We start from the raw sequence: 20,431 nt of genomic DNA, 5'->3' as shown, positions 1-20,431 counted from the left end.
TGACTCCTGAATTTGATGCCAAAGTCACACAAAAACACAGATACTTGTCATATTACAAAACCTACTCTTTGATCTAAATGGCATCAATTGTGAAACTAGAGAATTGTTAAGCAAAAAACAGACATTACTCCTTAATTGATTCCAAAATATAGCTAGAACACATAATTGTCACTATATTACAAAAAACTGCTCTCAATTCAACTGGTGTCATTTGTGAAAATAGAGAATTTGACAGCTAAAAACAGACAACTCCTTAATTGATGACAAAATAAAGCTAAAAAACAGATTATTATCATAATATTCACTGTTGAAGTTGAGACTGGTGTTTTGTGAGTACTATTTAATGAAGCTGCCATTTCAGGACTTCTGAGGCGTCTGTTTCTCAAACTAGACACTAATGTACTTGTCCTCTTGCTCAGCTGTGCACCCGGGCCCCTCACTCCTCTTTCTATTCTGGTTAGAGACAGTTTGGGCAGTTCTGTGAAGGGAGTAGTACACAGCGTTGTACGAGATCTTCAGTTTCTTGGCAGTTTCTCACATGGAATAGCCTTCATTTCTCAGAACAAGAATATACTGACGAATTTCAGAATAAAGTTCTTTGTTTCTGGCCATTTTGAGCCTGTAATCAAACCTACAAATGTTGATGCTCCAGATACTCAACTAGTCTAAAGGCCAGTTTATCGTTGCTTTAATTAATTAGAACAACAGTTTTCAGCTGTGCTAACATAATTATTCAGTATAGACAAAAAAAAAATACAATAATTTGTTATTAGTTCAATAAGCAGACTGTTTGTCTGTTGTTGTGACTTAGATGAAGATCAGATCAAATTTTATGACCAATTTATGCAGAAATCCAGATAATTCCAAAGGGTTCACATACTTTTTCTTGCCACTGTAGGTTTGCAGAAGTTGGTGATTATTAGCAAGCGTTTGACACACATTTTTTAAATGTTTTACTCTCTGGCCACATCTCTGATTTCAGTGTGTGAGAAGGAAACAGCTCTTTGCTTTTCTGTAGATACTCAAGGAATCAGAACATTGAGCAAAGTAACTTGAGCCACAGAAATGGACGGGGCACAGATTAATTCCACAAGTGTTAGTTGCCATACCCTATCTTCTATATCAGTAATCTTTTGCCTATTATCACAGGGAGGAGCCTCAAAAGAGACCAGTTTTCTGTTGCCTGGCCACCCAGTTTAATTCCCTTTTCACCAACTTCTGAGGATGTGGAATTCGCATCAGATCCTTGGTAGCTAAACTGCCTGATCCTGCAGTTAAGCTCTGAGTATGTAATGCATTTCTTTACTTTAACAAAGTACATGGTATAAATGGCTAGGTCATGTACCACTATCCCCTTAAACAAATCATGACCAATGCATGGTGGGAGGCCTGGCTGACAGACATGAAAGTGCTTGAGGGAATTAAATACAGTGTCAAATTTGAACCCTCTGGATTCCGTCTCATTACCATCACTGCCTCCTTGTCATTTTGTACTGTTGTGGCAGCAGCGGGTTCATCAAAATCAAACAGTTAACCCTCTTGGACCAGCAAAGACGAAACATAAGATTGTCGGGGTCTACTTTATGCCCGCAAACTTTGATCCATTTTATCGCTCCAATATTGATCATTTACAGCTCATGTTATTGTGTAATGAGAGAGACTTTAAATATTTTGGCCATGACAAGCTTTTTTTCTACAATGCTGTCGGATCTCAGAGATTTAGGAACAAATGGATTGGAGATCTCTGGACATGCTGTAAAGGCAGCAGTCTTTTGCATTACTGATGATCATTTCGGGTCTCACAACATAGGAGGATTCACAGAAAATGTTAGTACCTCCAACTACTGCTGTCGATACTGCCTTGCAACTAAAGGTTAACCTCTCTGGGCACGGAACCCGGTAGCGGGCTGAAATTCCACAACATATGGTGATCGCTACATAAATAGTCATATTAAACATTCATGAAAATACAAGTGGCTCACACGTATCGAAAGCCTAGAATCTTGCTAATCCAACTGCGTTGTCAGATTTAAAAAAGGATATACTGCGAAAGAATACGATCTGATTATCTGAGGATAGAGCCCCATAAAAAAACTACTTCAACCAGCACAGGCTAACAAAATCACAAACTGCATTAAAATAAATTGTTTACCTTTGACGATCTTCGTCTGTTTGCAATCCCAATGGTCATTGTTACACAATGAATGATCTTTTGTTTGATAAAATCCGTTTTAATAGCCTAACACCAAACATTTTGTGAATCGCTTGTGTCGTGAATTCCATCTCATTCCATTTTCGACGACACATTAGAGTGTAAATACCCACACAAAACGTGACTTTTCCAGTCATGTTTGGTTTCATTGCAATCAACTGGTTTGATTGTAACACAACCAAACCTGATGGGCCATTTAGCGGAACGTATTGACTGAAAGAAACCGATTTGAAGACAACAAGTAATGACATCACTGTGCACCAATGATATGACCACTGATTAACTGTATTTTAACCCAATGACCACTGATCATCTTGAAATCTAGCTGGGTAGATAGCCAAAGAGCTGAGTATGTGTTGGAAGACCAACCCATGTAGTAAACTCTGGCGTAAAGAGAGTCATTCGCTATTGAAGTTTTATACCAGAAGGAGCTACGCATATTACGCACAGCATTGTTTGGTAAATGCGCAGATTCAGCTGTTTATATATCAATCAGTATGGCGACAAAGTCAAGGAAAGCTAAATCGAAGTACAGGTGTACACACAATTTTAGAAGAAATTGATCGGAAAAGTGAGAAAGAGATTGTTGTACGACGATTCATTTAGCAATTCCCAAGTGGAGGAATATTTTTTGGACTGGTAAGTTCTTCTCATGCTAATGCCATTGTTTGAAATTAATAATATAAAATATTATTTGTGATTTTTTAAAGTTTAGAAGCAATATATAAAAATGTAATGTAATGAAATGTGAGATGTGTGTGTCTGCCGCCTCACCCCAACCCACATGAAATAGCCTATTTGAGGCTGTTGCGGGGAGGGCATGCCCACAACAATTGTCAACGTGAAATGGAGACAGTAGATACAGCTGGTCTGTTGTAATATAATAAAGACAGTAGATCTAGCTGGTCTGTCATAATATAATAGAGACAGTAGATCTAACTGAAATGTCATAATATAAAAGAGACAGTAGATCTAGCAGGTCTATAATAATATATTCAACCTTATGTTCCCTGTAATCCATATATATATATATACAGTGGGGCAAAAAAGTATTTAGTCAGCCACCAATTGTGCAAGTTCTCCCACTTAAAAAGATGAGAAGAGGCCTGTAATTTTCATCATAGGTCCACTTCAACTATGACAGACAAAATGAGAAAAAAAATCCAGAAAATCATGTTGTAGGTTTGTTAATGAATTTATTTGCAAATTATGGTGGAAAATAAGTATTTGGTCACCTACAAACAAGCAAGATTTCTGGCTCTCACAGACCTGTAACTTCTTCTTTAAGAGGCTCCTCTGTCCTCCACTCGTTACCTGTATTAATGGCACCTGTTTGAACTTGTTATCAGTATAAAAGACACCTGTCCACAACCTCAAACAGTCACACTCCAAACTCCACTATGGCCAAGACCAAAGAGCTGTCAAAGGACACCAGAAACAAAATTGTAGACCTGCACCAGGCTGGGAAGACTGAATCTGCAATAGGTAAGCAGCTTGGTTTGAAGAAATCAACTGTGGGAGCAATTATTAGGAAATGGAAGACATACAAGACCACTGATAATCTCCCTCGATCTGGGGCTCCACGCAAGATCTCACCCCGTGGGGTCAAAATGATCACAAGAACGGTGAGCAAAAATCCCAGAACCACACTGGGGGACCTAGTGAATGACCTGCAGAGAGCTGGGACCAAAGTAACAAAGCCTACCATCAGTAACACACTACACCTCCAGGGACTCAAATCCTGCAGTGCCAGACGTGTCCCCCTGCTTAAGCCAGTACATGTCCAGGCCCGTCTGAAGTTTGCTAGAGAGCATTTAGATGATCCAGAAGAATGTCATATGGTCAGATGAAACCAAAATATAACTTGGTAAAAACTCAACTTGTCGTGTTTGGAGGACAAAGAATGCTGAGTTGCATCCAAAGAACACCATACCTACTGTGAAGCATGGGGGTGGAAACATCATGCTTTGGGGCTGTTTTTCTGCAAAGGGAACAGGACGACTGATCTGTGTAAAGGAAAGAATGAATGGGGCCATGTATCGTGAGATTTTGAGTGAAAACCTCCATCAGCAAGGGCATTGAAGATGAAACGTGGCTGGATCTTTCAGCATGACAATGATCCCAAACACACCACCCAGGCAACAAAGGAGTGGCTTCGTAAGAAGCATTTCAAGGTCCTGGAGTGGCCTAGCCAGTCTCCAGATCTCAACCCCATAGAAAATCTTTGGAGGGAGTTGAAAGTCCGTGTTGCCCAGCAACAGCCCCAAAGCTTCACTGCTCTAGAGGAGATCTGCATGGAGGAATGGGACAAAATACCAGCAACAGTGTGTGAAAACCTTGTGAAGACTTACAGAAAACTTTTGACCTCTGTCATTGCCAACAAAGAGTATATAACAAAGTATTGAGAAACTTTTGTTATTGACCAAATACTTATTTTCCACCATAATTTGCAAATAAATTCATTAAAAATCCTACAATGTGATTTTCTGGATTTTCTCTCTCATTTTGTCTGTCATAGTTGAAGTGTACCTATGATGAAAATTACAGGCCTCTCATCTTTTTAAGTGGGAGAACTTGCACAATTGGTGGCTGACTAAATACTTTTTTGCCCCACTGTATATCTGTTTATTATACCTGTTGATACTCAATTTACAGCAGAAAGAGACTGCTATGGCACCTGGCATCAGCAGCACAATATTGTGTAGAGCATTGGCAAAGTGGGTCGGGTTATATCCTTCCTGTTTGGCCCTGTCCGGGGGTCTCATCGGATGGTGCCACAGTGTCTCCTGACCCCTCCTGTCTCAGCCTCGAGTATTTATGCTGCAGTAGTTTATGTGTCGGTGGGCTAGGGTCAGTTTGTTATATCTGGAGTACTTCTTCTGGCTTATCCGGTCTCCTGTGTGAATTTAAGTATGCTCTCTCTAATTCTCTCTTTCTCTCTCGGAGGAGGACCTGAGCCCTAGGACATATGCGTCAGGACTACCTGGCATGATGACTCCTTGCTGTCCCCAGTCCACCTGGCCTTGCTGCTGTTCCAGTTTCAACTGTTCTGCCTGCGGCTATGGAACCCTAAACTGTTCATATTTACTCCTGAAGTGCTGTCCTGTTGCATCCTCTACAACTACTGTGATTATTATTATTTGACCCTGCTGGTCATCTATGAACGTTTGAAAATCTCGGCCATGTTCTGTTATAATCTCCACCCGGCACAGCCAGAAGAGGACTGGCCACCCCTCATAGCCTGGTTCCTCTCTAGGTTTCTTCCTAGGTTTTGACCTTTCTAGGGAGTTTTTCCTAGCCACCGTGCTTCTACATCCTGCATTGCTTGCTGTTTGGGGTTTTAGGCTGGGTTTCTGTACAGCACTTTGAGATATTAGCTGATGTACGAAGGGCTATATAAATACATTTGATTTGATAGAGGACTGAGGGTCTTCCAAATATTGAAAGTGTGTAAATAGTTACCCATGTTATTTTGTAAATGTAGATATTTTTTTCTTCATATTTTTTTCCCATATTTTTTTCTCCATTTTTTTTTTGGGGGGGGGGGTGTTAGAATACCATTTTGGCATTTTGTATATAGTTATTTGTTTCAAAATGTATACCATCACCAATTTGGTCACTTGGGTACATTTGGGCTACTTGTGGGACACCTGGGTGACTTCATGATTAATGTCATGTAGCACACTCATTTTGGAAGTTATCATTCTGAAACTTTGCACAAGTACTGTTGCCCTCTTATGTTTTTCACTGATTGTCCCCATCATCCTATCTGAATGTTTGTACATTCCTTCCAAACAACTGGATCCTTGAGCATAGATTTCAATGCCTCTGTTATATGGATACACTGAGCATATTGTTTATTTCGGTTTTCATCTGTACCTAAACTTATAGCTTGAGGATACACATAGGAAAAGTTCATCAGGAAATACCACCTTCTCAAATATTCTGTTGATAAAGTAGAGCCACAGGATGCATGCAAATCTGTGTCCTTCAAGGTCTATAAAATACCTTCAAATTCAGACTCTTTCAAGTTAGTATTAGACTGAAAGGCAACCTTGAGTTGATCTTGAGTGTATTGATGACTAAGTCCATTAAGACTATTAATCTCATCAACAATCATTTGTATTGTAGAGGAGGGAATTAGATACTTGGCCTGTAACTTAATGTAAAACATACACAGATGTTTTATATACAGACTTATCATAACAGCTGGGTGCAGTATATCCTCTAGCCCTTCATAAATAAGATCTACACCAAACAGACTTTCAGCATCATCATGAGAACTCACTGACTGAACCGAATAATTGGACATGTGCAGCTGTAGCATACCTATGCTGCCTTGAAATGTGGGCGGTAAAAGAGGATCTTAATGTAAAGGCCACAGTCTGAATGGGCATTTGACCTTTTCTCTTTATGAAACACGTGAGCTTAGACGAGCTAGAAGATCCTTCAGATCAAGGCATTGTTTCTGACAAAGACGATTTCCCCACGTAAACGGCCCTTGCATTGTGTCACATTGTGATGCAGCAGACTCTCTATGATGATGACGACGCATATGACTTTTAAAAGCATTGTTTTGTAAAATGAGATTTGCAGCTAACCATGCAGCATACATATTGGCCATTTGCTTCATGTCGGTGTAATTACTGATGATCCACATAACCTCGTAATGTTTTAACAGTGAGGCCACAGGGACAACATGCCAATTCTATGTTCCCAGTTTCTCTATATTTGACTTACCTGTAACAAAGAAAAAAAAAGTAGCTTGTAGATTTTAATCTAGGTTCCAATTAACTACTGAAGGGACAACAGCGATACTTTCTTTGTACTTCCATGTTAAGCTACTCAGAATGCTAAACTAAGCTTAGCTATGAATCTTACTCCAGTTTGAGGATTGCAGGGAATTTCCTCAATTCTAATTCAAGGAACTGTTGAAGTAGAGAGAAAGAGAGAAAAACATATGTTAACAAGCGGGATTGGCTTACAACAAACTACCTAGCTAGCAAGTGTGGCAACGAAGGGGGTCGAGTGATAAATGGCAGATATGTGAGAGCAGAACTAATAAACGGGCTCTGCCCGATCACTAAAATGGCCACCCGATCTGAACTACAGATCACAAAATAGCCGACCGCCAAAACTACAAGTCCCAGAAGCAAGGGGAACGCTCAGAAGGTGGAGTCGACCCAGAGATAAAGGGTCAAGAAAAACCAGGAAGAGAGAGGGCTGGAAAGATCTATGAATTGTAGAGAAAGAGACAAAAGATATTGGCTGGATTTACCGTGTATGGACTGTTCTGTTTTGGACTTACCTGTTGGTGTTTGGACCTGGACCTACCGAGAACCCGATTCGTGTACCGAACCCTGCTATCCTTGACCTTGTCTACGGCCTGGGTGGACCAGGTTGGAGAAAAAAAACACCCAGGTACTGTCCTGTTCCAAAGAACGCTCATTCTGGGGTGGTTTGGTGACAGTTTCCCTCTTAATTTGCGACAAACGCTCATAACCTTGAAGAGGTTTGCCACACAAGATTAGCGCGCCCCAGCTAGCAAGTTAGTGCGCTAGCTAGGTTATGAAATGCAGCTAGCAATCTAGCTAAATAGCTGAATGTCAATGCTTCAAAATTCAGAATGAATAAAATGTTAACTGTCAACATATGTTACAAAAAACGAATGTTTGCTTATCTTAGCTGGCTTGCTGCTAGCTAGCTAAGGTCTGGTTGGTAGCTAGCTTGGGTAGGATTAGCTATCTATCTTGCTAACGCATGTGAGCAGCCAACCACAAACTCCGCGATATTAGCTAGCAAATACAACAAAGTCAATGAGCTGCACGTCTAGCAACAACTATTTAAACTTTATGTTAAACAATTAAGCAAAAGTTTGGTGGTAAAGCTCACCTTGGTATGATAGCTATCCAGTCTCCTATCAATGCATGTGCCAAGCTGCTGCATTCAATTGGAGCCAGTTGTGTTCCCGGGCATTTGAATGACGCCTCCCAACGTGTTTCTGATTCGTTGTCAAGTGGTTTCTAATGGAAATGGCAAAAGGCAATGTGAAATATTGACTAGTCTTTAATTACACTAACCTTTTTAATAGTTCGGAAGAGTGATGTAGAGGATGATGACGTTGAAATAGAGGAGGAAGTGTCTGATATGGAAGAGAATGTTGGATCATAATGAATCATACTCTGAGGACAAAATTGCTGAAGTGGTGATATTAAATGTAAAAAAAAATGACAATATAGCTTTGTCTTCTACCTGAGAGTCAAGATAGAATGCAGTTAATGTTTGTAATGTAGTGATCAATGTCAGTACAATCACAAATGACAGCATTCTTTTTTCATCCTCTTGCATAGTTTTATTCTGTTTATAAACATCAGAACGTTTTTTACTATAATTATCTGCATTTATAATGTAAAACTAAAGTAATATCCTTAAAACAATGGTAAATGTAGTGTTTTCTTTATAATGTATATTGCTGTATTTCTACAGCTTAGTGTTGTGTGAAAGGGATGCATGTCTGTAGAAATACAGGAAGTTTCATGTATTTTGAATTTACTGACATTTTCTATTCTTCTACACGACGAAAGTTAAATATCAGTTTATCCCTGTAATTCCACAGTATTTTATCATGATTCATAAATATTTTTAAAAAAGTGTTTTTCTTTTAAAGCGTAAACTCGGCTATACCCTATACCCAATGTGGACACAGAATAGACCGCCAACTGCATAATTGAACTCAAACATAGCAGAGGAGATCAATTTGCATGCAAAAAAATAGATATTTGTACATAAGCATTGCCATGGAAATGAGATGGAAGAGAGAGCGTTATCCAGGCAGAATAGCACTCAGTCAGGATGAAGCACACCTGTTCCTGAATATTTCTGGAGCAATTCACTGACACATGACACGACGGACGGACAGGACGGGACAGATGGACACACGTGCCCGCATGCATGGTTATCAGTCTCATGTAAGTACTGATGTGGGAATGTAATAGAATGTAGATTGCACAATAAAAGTAATCTGTGTAACATGTGTACTGGGGGATAATTACTTTTAACACTGCTATTGAGAGAGAAGTCTGTTAGGTATCAGAGGGTGCATAGTTAGGCCTGGAAATGGCACGTGCTGAGTAGACTGCAGCAGTTTTAAAGCTAGTTCACTGAACCCCATTACAACTGGATCAGTTTCTCTCTCTGTTTCCTCTGGTTACAACTGGGTCAAGAACAAGTAAGCAATAGAAGATTTAAAGACTAAAAAGCATCCTTCAAACTGCTACCATGTCAGAAAGTATTTAAAGGCTCCCATGAAGTTCATATCATTGTGACTGTCATTGTAAGTAGTATAAGTTGGTGGTTGAAAGTGTACGTTTTGGAGCTGTTTTAGTTTTTCAGGGACGATCACTGCAGCGACTTTACTGTTGTGGCTAAATGACTCCATTTGCCAATTACTAATAACTTGGCACAGCATATCAAGGTAATTTTTTTTATTGGTTTAATAATATAATTTATTATATTAATAAACCACATTATCCATGACATTCACAATGCTTCTACATTTATGGTGAAGGCTCATAAAAATGTATTGAAATGTAAGGTGCAGTGTAATGATTTTGCCCTTGGCTTTGACAATTTTACAATATACAATATGTCTTTGAAATATAACATCTAATGATCAGGTCTGTCATATTTGCATATGCAGAAAAGCAGGGGTTATTACTTCTGCGAAACTCCACTTACAGGGCATAATTAGTTCGGCATTAACATCGACGACAGCCAGACTCCGCAGTGTGGTGGAGTATTTCCTGTTAATGAGCCTTCTCACTGTACACTTTACCCCCTGTCTCTGCTCTCCAGCACACTACAGATACACCGGCGAGGAACCCGGAATAATCAGCACATAAACACTCTCATTACATCAGATAATATTATAAACCCAGGCTCCTTTAAATGTCCTCTATGGTCTCCAACAAAGAAATGACAGAGAAATGAAGAAATAAAAACTGCACGGTCAAATAAGCTGGGAAATGTATTTTTCCTTTCTCTAATAAAACCGTCACCCACAGTCATATTTCTTTCAAAGTGCCCTGACTTCATTTGCAGAAGTTTTAATCTCTTTCTGCATGACTTCATGTTCATATTTTCATACCTTTCCTAGTGAGAATCCAGTGAAAAGGTGCAGATGAGCAGCCTGCCCCTGGTGTAAGTACCCTCAGAGATATTAGGCCTGACCAGTGGCGATTTTAACATGTAAATCTTGTTGGGGCAAACTCCCCAAAAATGGTTTAGATGCATGCCAGCTAAGCCACTACACAACACTAAACAATAAATTAATTGCAATAATGGTGACAAACGGTGCCCACAAACTGTTTGGGCCTACCGAAAGATGTCCCAACAGCAAAGCGTTCTTTTCAACACCATGAAGTGAATCTCTACCATCGCTACTGTTGGGGTTCGTTCCTTGCTTCTTGTCAATCATTGGTTCATTGGTGAAATTAGCATTCAGACAATATCTTTTAATTAAATAATTCAAAAGAAATTGACAACCGGAACATAGTATGCATGTTTCTGAGTAAGTTCTGCAAAAATAGAAAAGGGTCCGAGTTGTTTTATTATGCCTACAGTCATATACCTTAGTGATGGCACTGCCTACATCATTACCTTCTACTCATGAGACCAAACCCATGACTACACAGCTACATAAACAAGAGTTTCAGTGTTATCTAAAGGCTCTGCAGTAAATGTCCACTCCCCAAGTTGTTTATAGTGGAATGTCTGACTAGTCTCTTATCTCTTACACTCCCCTGCAGAGTTCTGTCTCACAGTCACATTTCTCAAACCGTTTCTTTATAAGAGGCAGAGACTAGAAAAACAACTGTGGAACAGTATTAAACGTTTAACGAATATATATATATATATATATATATATTGTTATTCTGTAGTCTAGGACCCTATAAATGTAAGGAGGGAGGGGTCTTATAACCCTTCCCCTTCTATTAATACAACATAAGCATAATCAATTATTATAATACATCAAACATTTTGTACAGCCCCTATCATGACCCCAAGGTGAACCCGACACTACAAATGGCTATCAGCCTTATCTGGCAGCGAAACAGTTCATTCAGCCTCATTTACAGCCTTTTTTTAAAAACATAGCTGATATGGCTGACTTGCTTAAACAAATGTGGTTTCTACTAACACTTGAGATGTACAGACTATGGCATAAGGGAATGATGAGCAGATAAGAGGCAATCCGTAATTTTGATTGACATTAATGAGCGAGCTAAGATGGACGTAGACAATAACTATTTGATCAGCACTTTTGAAATGTACAGCGACAGAATTGTGAAGAAGTGTTCTCCCTGTACAGCAAGTCAGAACCATAGGATAACTAAAGGGACATATAAGCAGACAATGAGAACTCTTACAATACTCGATGATGACATTTCTCTAAAACAGGCTATAGGCTACATGTGTACCACCAAGTCAGAATAGTAGGCTAAGTTATGAGGGGGAAAGGGACCAAATTATTATATTTATTAATTAAATTTATTTAACCTTTTATTTAACTAGGCAAGTCAGTTAAAAACAAATTCTTATTAGGGTGAGGCAAATGGGCTAATAACAGCTCACTTCCCAGTTGTCTAGAACTCACTGAAGTCTGAGACTTCCCAGTTCCAAGTTTTCAGTTGTTTTGAATGCGTCAGAAGTCATGCTGGATTGACAGCATGGCTAACGTATTCAACCTTTTCTAGCCCATGCTGTCGCATGTGACTGTTTATCCTTTTAAGCTTGGAAAAGAGACCCCTAAACACAGATTGGACCACACACCCTGAATAGTAGGCTAGGGATTGCTTTGCAATGCTTGCAGTTAGCCACTGATTCCTTCCAAACAACTCATTGTTGAATTTGCGATTTCCAACTTGTTGTGTAATGTTTATGTCCAATGGCCGATGAGCACCGATACGTTTTATCTATCATTTCTCTTCATATGACAAGGATTGTAAAGAATTTGCCAGTAGATTGTCGATTAATGATGATGACTGCTTGTCTAGCTTGCTAGCTAAGATTTTGAAAGTGTGATGTTGACATGATCAGTCCGATCAAAGGTACGGTAGATATTACGTGATTTGACATCATTTTATCTGTGGCCAATGACCTTGAGCATCCTTAGGGCACTTCTAATGTACAGTAATTCTATGGCAGCACCCAAGGGGCTTGCATTTTTTTTAGCTTTCCCCTGTAGATTTTGCAGTGACAGAACACTGAGCCAATCACGGCACAACTACAGAACATAACCAAGCCCTACGCTCTGTATTTTCCGTTGGCTTCCCCACCACCACAGAACACACTGAGCTAGGCTGAAACACCTGCATTTTGGAGTTGCCTTACTCAAGAAAGCAAAAAAGAGACCATGTTTGTATGCGGCGTTGTTAACTCAATGTTATCGTTTTTTACATTGTTTGCAAACTGATATGTGACACGTATGAATGCCATAATAATAAACAATATATTTTGCTAAACAGATGGGGCTCAAAACAGGTGGTACCCCACCTGCCCTGAATGATGTGTCACCACTGGAACTGACCACCCTCAGTTTCTCTCTCTCTCTATGTGTTGCCCAGAGTCAACATGGCCAAGGTGTTTTCTAACCCACTGCCCACCTCAGCAGTGCCTGCTCAAGTGCAGAAACAGCCGTGAGTGTCGGTTTAGCAGCAGCGGCGAACAAGCCTGATTGATAAATAAATGTGGGCTCAGCTTCATAGAGGAGGGTGGAGGTGGGAGAGGACGAGCTGATCAAGGCAGCTGAGGATTGAGGAAGGAGATTCACTGATCCTTCAGAGTAAGGGCTTTGGTCTGGCTACTCCTTTGTCTGGCTTTGGGGACTATGTGTTTGAGCTAATTCTCTCTGACCCTCAGCCCTTGATGTGGAGGGAGATGGGCTGTATCGGAATCATGGTCCAATCCCACTGGTCGCACGCACCACGTCATTTCAACGTGGAAAATTGGGTAATATTTGGTAGAAATGTCTGTCAATGAGATTAAAACCTATTTTCATCCATAAAAAAAAACAGGCACAACCTAACTCCAATGGAAAATGAATGTTAGATATGTTTTGTTTAGTTGTCACCTAAATGTGTTATCATCTGGTCTGGACTCTCCACCGTAGTAGCACCAACGGAAACCCCTAAACACCTCCCCGAGCACTCGCGACCACCCCGTGAGATCCTTCTATGGCCAAGAAACAGTGGGGTTATGACAAGATAACCAGGGTAGGCCTAGCACCACGGGAAACAAATGGAGAGTCAATAAGGAAGACTAATTCTCTCCTTGTGACCCACCCCCTGCGTCACCATGCCCAGAGGAGCGGTGACCTCCCTAATCAACCCTGACCCTAATGGTCGACTATCTAATGTGTGAATGCAGAAGGGCACAGCCACAGGAACAATGGGGATCCCTAAACTATGGGCGAACGCTCTATCAATAAAATCTCCAGCCGCGCCTAAATCGACGAGCGCCTTATGCTGGGAATGCAGGGAACACTCAGGGGAAGTGACATACACAAACATATGTGCAACAGAGGGCTCTGGGTGAGAATGGTGCTGGCTCACCTGGGGTGACACTAGAGTGCCCTGCCTGCTGCCTCGATTCCTAGAGGAACCAACCCGGCACCGACCGGCAGTGTGACCTCTGCGGCCACAGATAGTGCACGAGCTGGAACCCCCTCCGGTCTCCCTGTGCACCGCCCCTCCCAGCTCCATGGGTATCGGCGTGGGGATGGAACTAACAGACCCCGATCTGAACGTCCGCGGGTAGCCAGCAGGTTGTCCAGCCGGATGGACAGGTCCACCAGCTGGTCGAATGTGAGGGTGGTGTCTCTGCAGGCCAACTCCCGACGGACGTCCTCACGCAGACTGCAACGATAATGGTCGATCAGGGCCCTGTCGCATCATCCCGCGCCGGCAGCCAGGGTCTGAAACTTCAGGGCGAGCTCCTGGGCGCTCCTCGTCCCCTGCCTCAGATGGAAGAGGCGCTCACCCGCCGCTCTACCCTTGGGTGGGTGGTCGAAGTCCGCCCGGAAACAGCGGGTGAACTCCTCAAACTTGTCCAACGCCGCATCTCCCTCTCCCCACACGGCGTTGGCCTACTCCAGGGCTTTCCCGGTGAGGTACGAGACGAGAGCGGACACCCTCTCACGGCCCAAAGGAGCCGGGTGGACGGTTGACAGGTATAGGTGCAGTTCTAATAGGAACCCCTGGCAGTTCGCAGCCCACTGGGACCAGGAAAAGGAGGGGTGCGTAGTGGAGACCCCGGTTGGTACATAAACAGACGCACACCAGAACATAACGCGCACAAGCACTTACAAAAAAAATACTGGACAGAGGGTTAAATACACAACATGTAATTGATGGGATTGAAACCAGGTGTGTGTGAAGACCAGACAAAACAAATGGAAAATGAAAAGTAGATCGGCGATGGCTAGAAGGCCGGTGACGTCGACCGGCGAACGTCGCCCGAACAAGGAGAGGGACCGACTTCGGAGGAAGTCGTGACAATTCTACAAATGTCTGGAACTCTATTGGAGGTATGTGAAACCATTCTTCCTCAAGAAATTCCATAACTTGGTGTTTTGTTGATAGTGGTGGAAAATGCTGTATCAGGCGCTGCTCCAGAATCTTCCATAAGTGTTCAGTTTTGTTAAGATCTGGTGACTGAGACGGCCATGGCATATGGTTTACATCGTTTTCATACTCATCAAACCATTCAGTGACCACTCATACCCTGCGGATGGGGGCATTGTCATTCTATGGGGGCATAGCCATGGTAGCCAAAATATTGGGCAAAATAATGGCCTGCCCAGCATTTTTATACATTACCCTAAGCATGATGGGATGTTAATTGTTTAACTCAGGAACCACCTGCTTTAAATATACTTTCACTCAAGTGTTTTCATTCTTTTGGTAGTTATCTATATCTACTGCTTGGATGGTTCCATCTGAGCCACTGGCTTAATCCTATTCTTTAACTTACATTTTTGGTTGAGATGGTGACGTGAATCCAACATATCTTTTTCTTAATGTGTCAACAAGTTAATAGGCTATTTACTGTATTGCAATAGTGATATTGATATGTGTTTGGTTGTCAATGTAACCGAACATCAACAATTGAAGGAGATGTATCTTATGCTTGTATAGTTCCTTCAGTGCCACTGAGTCTGGCTTTAATTCCAGTTTGTCTAGAAATTAACAGTTGATGTGTTGGGAGTCACCTCTCCATTTCAAACAAAAATGGTCTCTTGCAACAGATGCATTGTGCAGATCCAAGCCTATGGAATAAAAGTGTGGCTTTTATTGCTCAATCTAATTCATGCTGATAAAAAAATCCATAAGCCTAATGGACACATGCTCAAACTTTTGATAGACTTAAAGGGGCAATCTGTAGCTGATAGATCCATTGTTTAACTTTGAAATTATATATATATCCATTGATTCTTGGAGAATATAAATTATTTGTCACGGATCCCTCTGGAACTTTCATTGCTCACATCTGGCCCCTATTCCAACTGATTAGTACTTTGGTTTCCCTTGCCTGGTCGATTATTGTTACAATGTCCGTTGGTGTGTGTAAGTACCTGTGCTGTAAATTTTGGCTTTCGTGCCACAGTGGATTACGCGGGTGATTATGGGTCTCATCCCGTGTCTTAATCATTGTGTGTGTGTATTATTTATTTGAGGTACTCCTCGCTCTTTTTGTTTGGGTTTATATCCTGTGTTTTGTTATGTGTTTGTTTGGTCTTCGTCCCCATGACTTTACACGTAAAGCAGTAATTTGGCTTAATAAAAACCTCTATTACACATTCCTGCGCCTGTCTCCCGAATCCTTCACTCCGGGACTGGTCCGTTCGGTGCCACCGCAACTTCGGCAGCTGCAACTGGGCCGTTTGACGTCATGGGGCCGTCCGAAGACTCCACTTCAGCAGCCACAACTGGCCCGTTTGATGACGACGCAACTCGGCAGCTGCATCAGGTCCTGATCTACCCACACTGCGTGCCTGTGATCGCCTTGGAGGCCGGTGTTGTTGCGCTGCTAGTGCAGCGTGTCAAGGGGTACTGTTACGGATCCAATTTAACTTCTTGTCTGGTTGATTATTGTTACAATGTCTGTTGGTGCATGTGAGTACCTGTGCTGTGTGTTTTGGCTTTCGTGCCATTGTGGATTGCGTAGGTGATTACGGGCTCATCCCGTGTGTTAAACATTGTGTTATCTATTCGAGGTACTCCTCGCTCTTTTTGTTTGGGTTTCTACCCTGTGTTTTGTGTTTGGTCTTCGTCCCCGTGCCTTTACACGGCATGCCATAATTTGGGTTTAATAAAAAAAACGATTATGCATTCCTGCGCCTGACTTCCTGAATCATTCATTCCAGCGCGACACTTATATGTAAATGACAGATGAGTTTAGTTCCACTGTCACACTCCATGAGATTCCAAAATAGAAGCTTTTTTCCCTCTTGTTTATTTAAATCTACAATGTTTACAAGCACTGAATAGCCTCATTTGTTTAACTAGGCAAGTTGGTTAAGAACAAATTCTTATTTACAATGACGGCCTACCCCGGCCAAACCCTAACCCAGATTACACTGGGTCAATTGTGCGCCACCCTATGGGACTCCCAATCACAGCCATATGTGATGCTGCCTGGAATTCAACCAGGGTTTGTAGTGATGCCTCTAGCACTGAGATGCAGTGCTTTAGACCGCTGCGCCACTCAGTAGCCCAAAAGGTGCATATGATCAAGATATCAAAGTATCACCAACAAAAAGGTAAACAATAGGCTTATAGCAAATGCAGCATATTGATTTCATTTTTCACATGTACGTAAATAGCATTTTTCAGTAGCCCTCAAAGCATGCCATTCTATGAGCGCAGCATTTATTATTCAAATCGAATCAATGAGCCCAATCAGTCCTCCATGACAACAAAATCATAAACAACAGAGTAGGGCTGGCTAATAAGTCCTTCGTTTTGGGGTTATGCTCAGGTAAAAAAATTTGGCTAATCCATATTTCCATATATCCAAGTCCTATTCTTGAAGATCAAGGGGTATAACATTTATTGGAGTGACTGGAATTCTGATAGACTTTGGTTTTTAATGTAAACATATAATTGAATCAGATGATAAAAAAGCAATGGGTTAGAAGAAGCCTATGTAACCAACCCATACAGCAACATTTGACATCCATATATGGCCAGCAATGTAAACTTTAATATTGATTTATCCTGCAATAGAGGTCTTTCAATTGGTAACATACAATTTTGTCTTCTAATGCCTCTTAAGAGGAGAGTAATCTAAAAATAACAATGTAATCAGATGACGTTACTGAGTTTGGGTAATCCAAAAAGTCATGTTACTGATTACAATGTTGGACAGGTTACTAGTTGAGGTGTGAGGTGTGTTCCGCCTCCACATTAATTCAAATAGAAGTAGCCCATTTCAGTTTTGCGGACAATTTATGTTTGAGGCTCGCATTGCCTCCATTGTTTTCCTTACAAATAATAACTTTAGACGTGTGCATTCCTATCAAAGTAAGTGCCTTATTTTCTGTATATCGTGTTGTCATTTATACTGTAGCAATATGTATGTATGTATGTATGTATGTATGTATGTATGTATGTATGTATGTATGTATGTATGTATGTATGTATGTATGTATGTTGCTGAGAGAACGGCTCATAATAATGGAATGGCATCAAACACCTGAAAACCATGTGCTTGATGTATTTGATACCATTCCATTGATTCCGCTCCAGTCATTACCACACGCCCATTCTCCCCAATTAAGGTGCCACTGTTCTACGGTCACATGTTTTCAAGTACTGGTCACATGTTTTCAAGTACCGGTGACAAATAATGCATTCCGATGAAGCCAAAAGATTGTAACGGACACCTATGATGTGTATAAAATACTTTTTTGAAGGTTGTACTGATTTATAATGAGCTAATGCTAAGCTATTTGCCAGCTATGTGTGGCGCCATGTTTGTTTACATTACACAATGCATCTTGGGTGTCACATAAACATCTGTCAGACCAAAGATGTTATAACGAAGGTGAAGGAATGGTTCACTCATCTTTCGGGTAAACTTCCGGGAGTGAATGAAGGGAAGTGAATGATCATAGACACCTCCTCTTATCTTTGGTTGATGCGAAAAACAAACATGGTGGTGTGCACAAACTACCCAACGTCAGATTACATTTGATTCCTAGAAAGTATTTGACAAATAATTACCTTGGTGTACATTTATACATTGATTCTATTATTGGATAATATAATGGTTCAATTATTGAAATTGCCATTATTCACAGACTTTAGACTGTAGCCTACCATTGAAAAATGTACAAAAATACTTAAACATTGCAGATGCAAGTTTGGTAACAGAATGACATTAAAATCTCCCTCGGTTTTTTTTATGTGACCATGTTTCCCTTAAATATCTACTCTGAATTAAGATTCAAAGATGTCTAAAGAAATAATGGGGTGTCAGCTATGATAAGACATCTTGGTGTTATTCTACACACTGGCTCCGCCCCAAAACAAGACCACATTTGGTTGGTCCAGAACGTACAGTACTGTACTGTATATTACATTATACTGTATCCTACTCATGTGCTTTAGTGTACTGTACTGCATTGTACTGTCCTGTACATATAGTGAAAACTTGTTGGGATCTTGGGAGGGATCGTTCATCCAAGCATTTCAGCCAAGGTGTAGACTCTTACACTCCCAATCAATGTACTGCCTGTCACAGGACGGGCAGTACATTGTAGCTTCGAGGTGTTTGAAACTTTGGAAATCCACCTTTTTATTTTTACGTCTTAAACTAGTCACAGAGAAAATGTTTCAGTCTTGAATTGGACTCGTCTGTCTCTGGTGTGGCCGCAGCCGTGCTTCTTTCCAGTAACCAGGCAGGCCAAGCTACAGAGCTCAGCCATTTTTCCTCTTAATTGAAACGCTGATTTGTGATGCTGCAGTGGGTTTTTTGGAAACCTGGATGTTTTTTAAGCTGCGGTTGTCTTGGTTGCGCATAGGACACATTACAACTTTAGTGATTACAATATATAGACATCCTCTCAACGCCTGGTGTGAGCGGATAATTATAGAGCAAATTATTCTGCAAACCCTCTTTGAAAAATATCCTGACTTGTTTGAAAAACGGTGCAGACTCTACCCCAAAGTTTTAAACTCAAAATGCAGTTTCCCAGAGATCAGACGCTTGGACTAACTGTAATTCTAACATAGCCAGGTAGGCTGCGAAAATGTAGCCTCAAACATGTAGTCTCTTAACCCTTTTAATATTTTCCGTTAATCAGTGCTAGATTTCTGAGTGTGATTGTGTTGAATAGTTTGTGTTCCTATGCGTATTGTGCACGTGACTAAATCCATCTTATTTGTGTGTGTTTTGTCCCACCCCTCTGCTAGCCAGTGGCTGACTGGGTGGCTGTTTTTTGATAGGCTACACAGGATGGTCTAGGTAATTGATAGGACTTGTGTATGTTTACATGTGTTTGCTTGATATAATGACGATTGACTCTTTCTCCTTACACAGCAAAAATTGATTCGATTTCAGGATTTAACATTTTTTGACTCAACCTATCGCTGTTGCTTATTTTTCTAGCATTTTAGCTAATCACTGGCACTGTGGAAAGCTGATTCTGTGGATAAATGTCTTTGATTTTTGGCTCGACGCCGCATTTATGTCCACGATAATTGGGAATCACGTTGGCCTGGCTGGTTTTCCATACCAAACTCCGCTCTCAATGTCAAACGGGATTTTAATGGGAGATTAAAATTCTCCCCCTTATGAACCGACATTGATAGAAGTCCTTGTCCAAGGCAACTCCTCCACTTTGTCCCATATGTAGGCCTATTTTTGTCAATGTTGTATGTTCGATGTATTTATTTAAGCTTTATTTAACCAGGTAGGCCAGTTGAGAACAAGTTCTCATTTACAATTGCGACCTGGCCAAGATAAAGCAAAGCAGTGCGACAAAAATAAGTTACACAGTTACACATGGGATAAACAAACGTACAGTCAAAAACACAATGGAAAAATCTAGGTACGTTGTGTGCAAATGAAGTAAGGTTAGGGAGGTAGGCAATAAATAGGCCATAGTGGCGAAATAATTACAATTTGGCATTAACACTGGAGTGATAGATGTGC

The 20,431-nt window shown here is 41.0% G+C and overlaps 1 protein-coding gene across 1 annotated transcript in view; it reads right to left on the bottom strand.

Moving 5' to 3' along the window:
* The window catches only part of LOC115112107 (neural-cadherin-like), a 218,643-nt gene extending 204,669 nt beyond the window's left edge, over positions 1–13,974 (bottom strand). Inside the window, 2 exon segments of the mRNA XM_065011153.1 lie at positions 13,555–13,737; positions 13,825–13,974. Of these exon segments, the coding sequence (XP_064867225.1) occupies positions 13,555–13,737; positions 13,825–13,974 (333 nt within the window).
* Between the last annotated feature and the right edge of the window lie 6,457 nt (positions 13,975–20,431).

This window comes from Oncorhynchus nerka, linkage group LG27 (genome assembly GCF_034236695.1).
Source record: "Oncorhynchus nerka isolate Pitt River linkage group LG27, Oner_Uvic_2.0, whole genome shotgun sequence".
Classification (NCBI taxonomy): Eukaryota; Metazoa; Chordata; class Actinopteri; order Salmoniformes; family Salmonidae; genus Oncorhynchus; species Oncorhynchus nerka.
This window is presented reverse-complemented; position numbering and strand designations above follow the sequence as displayed.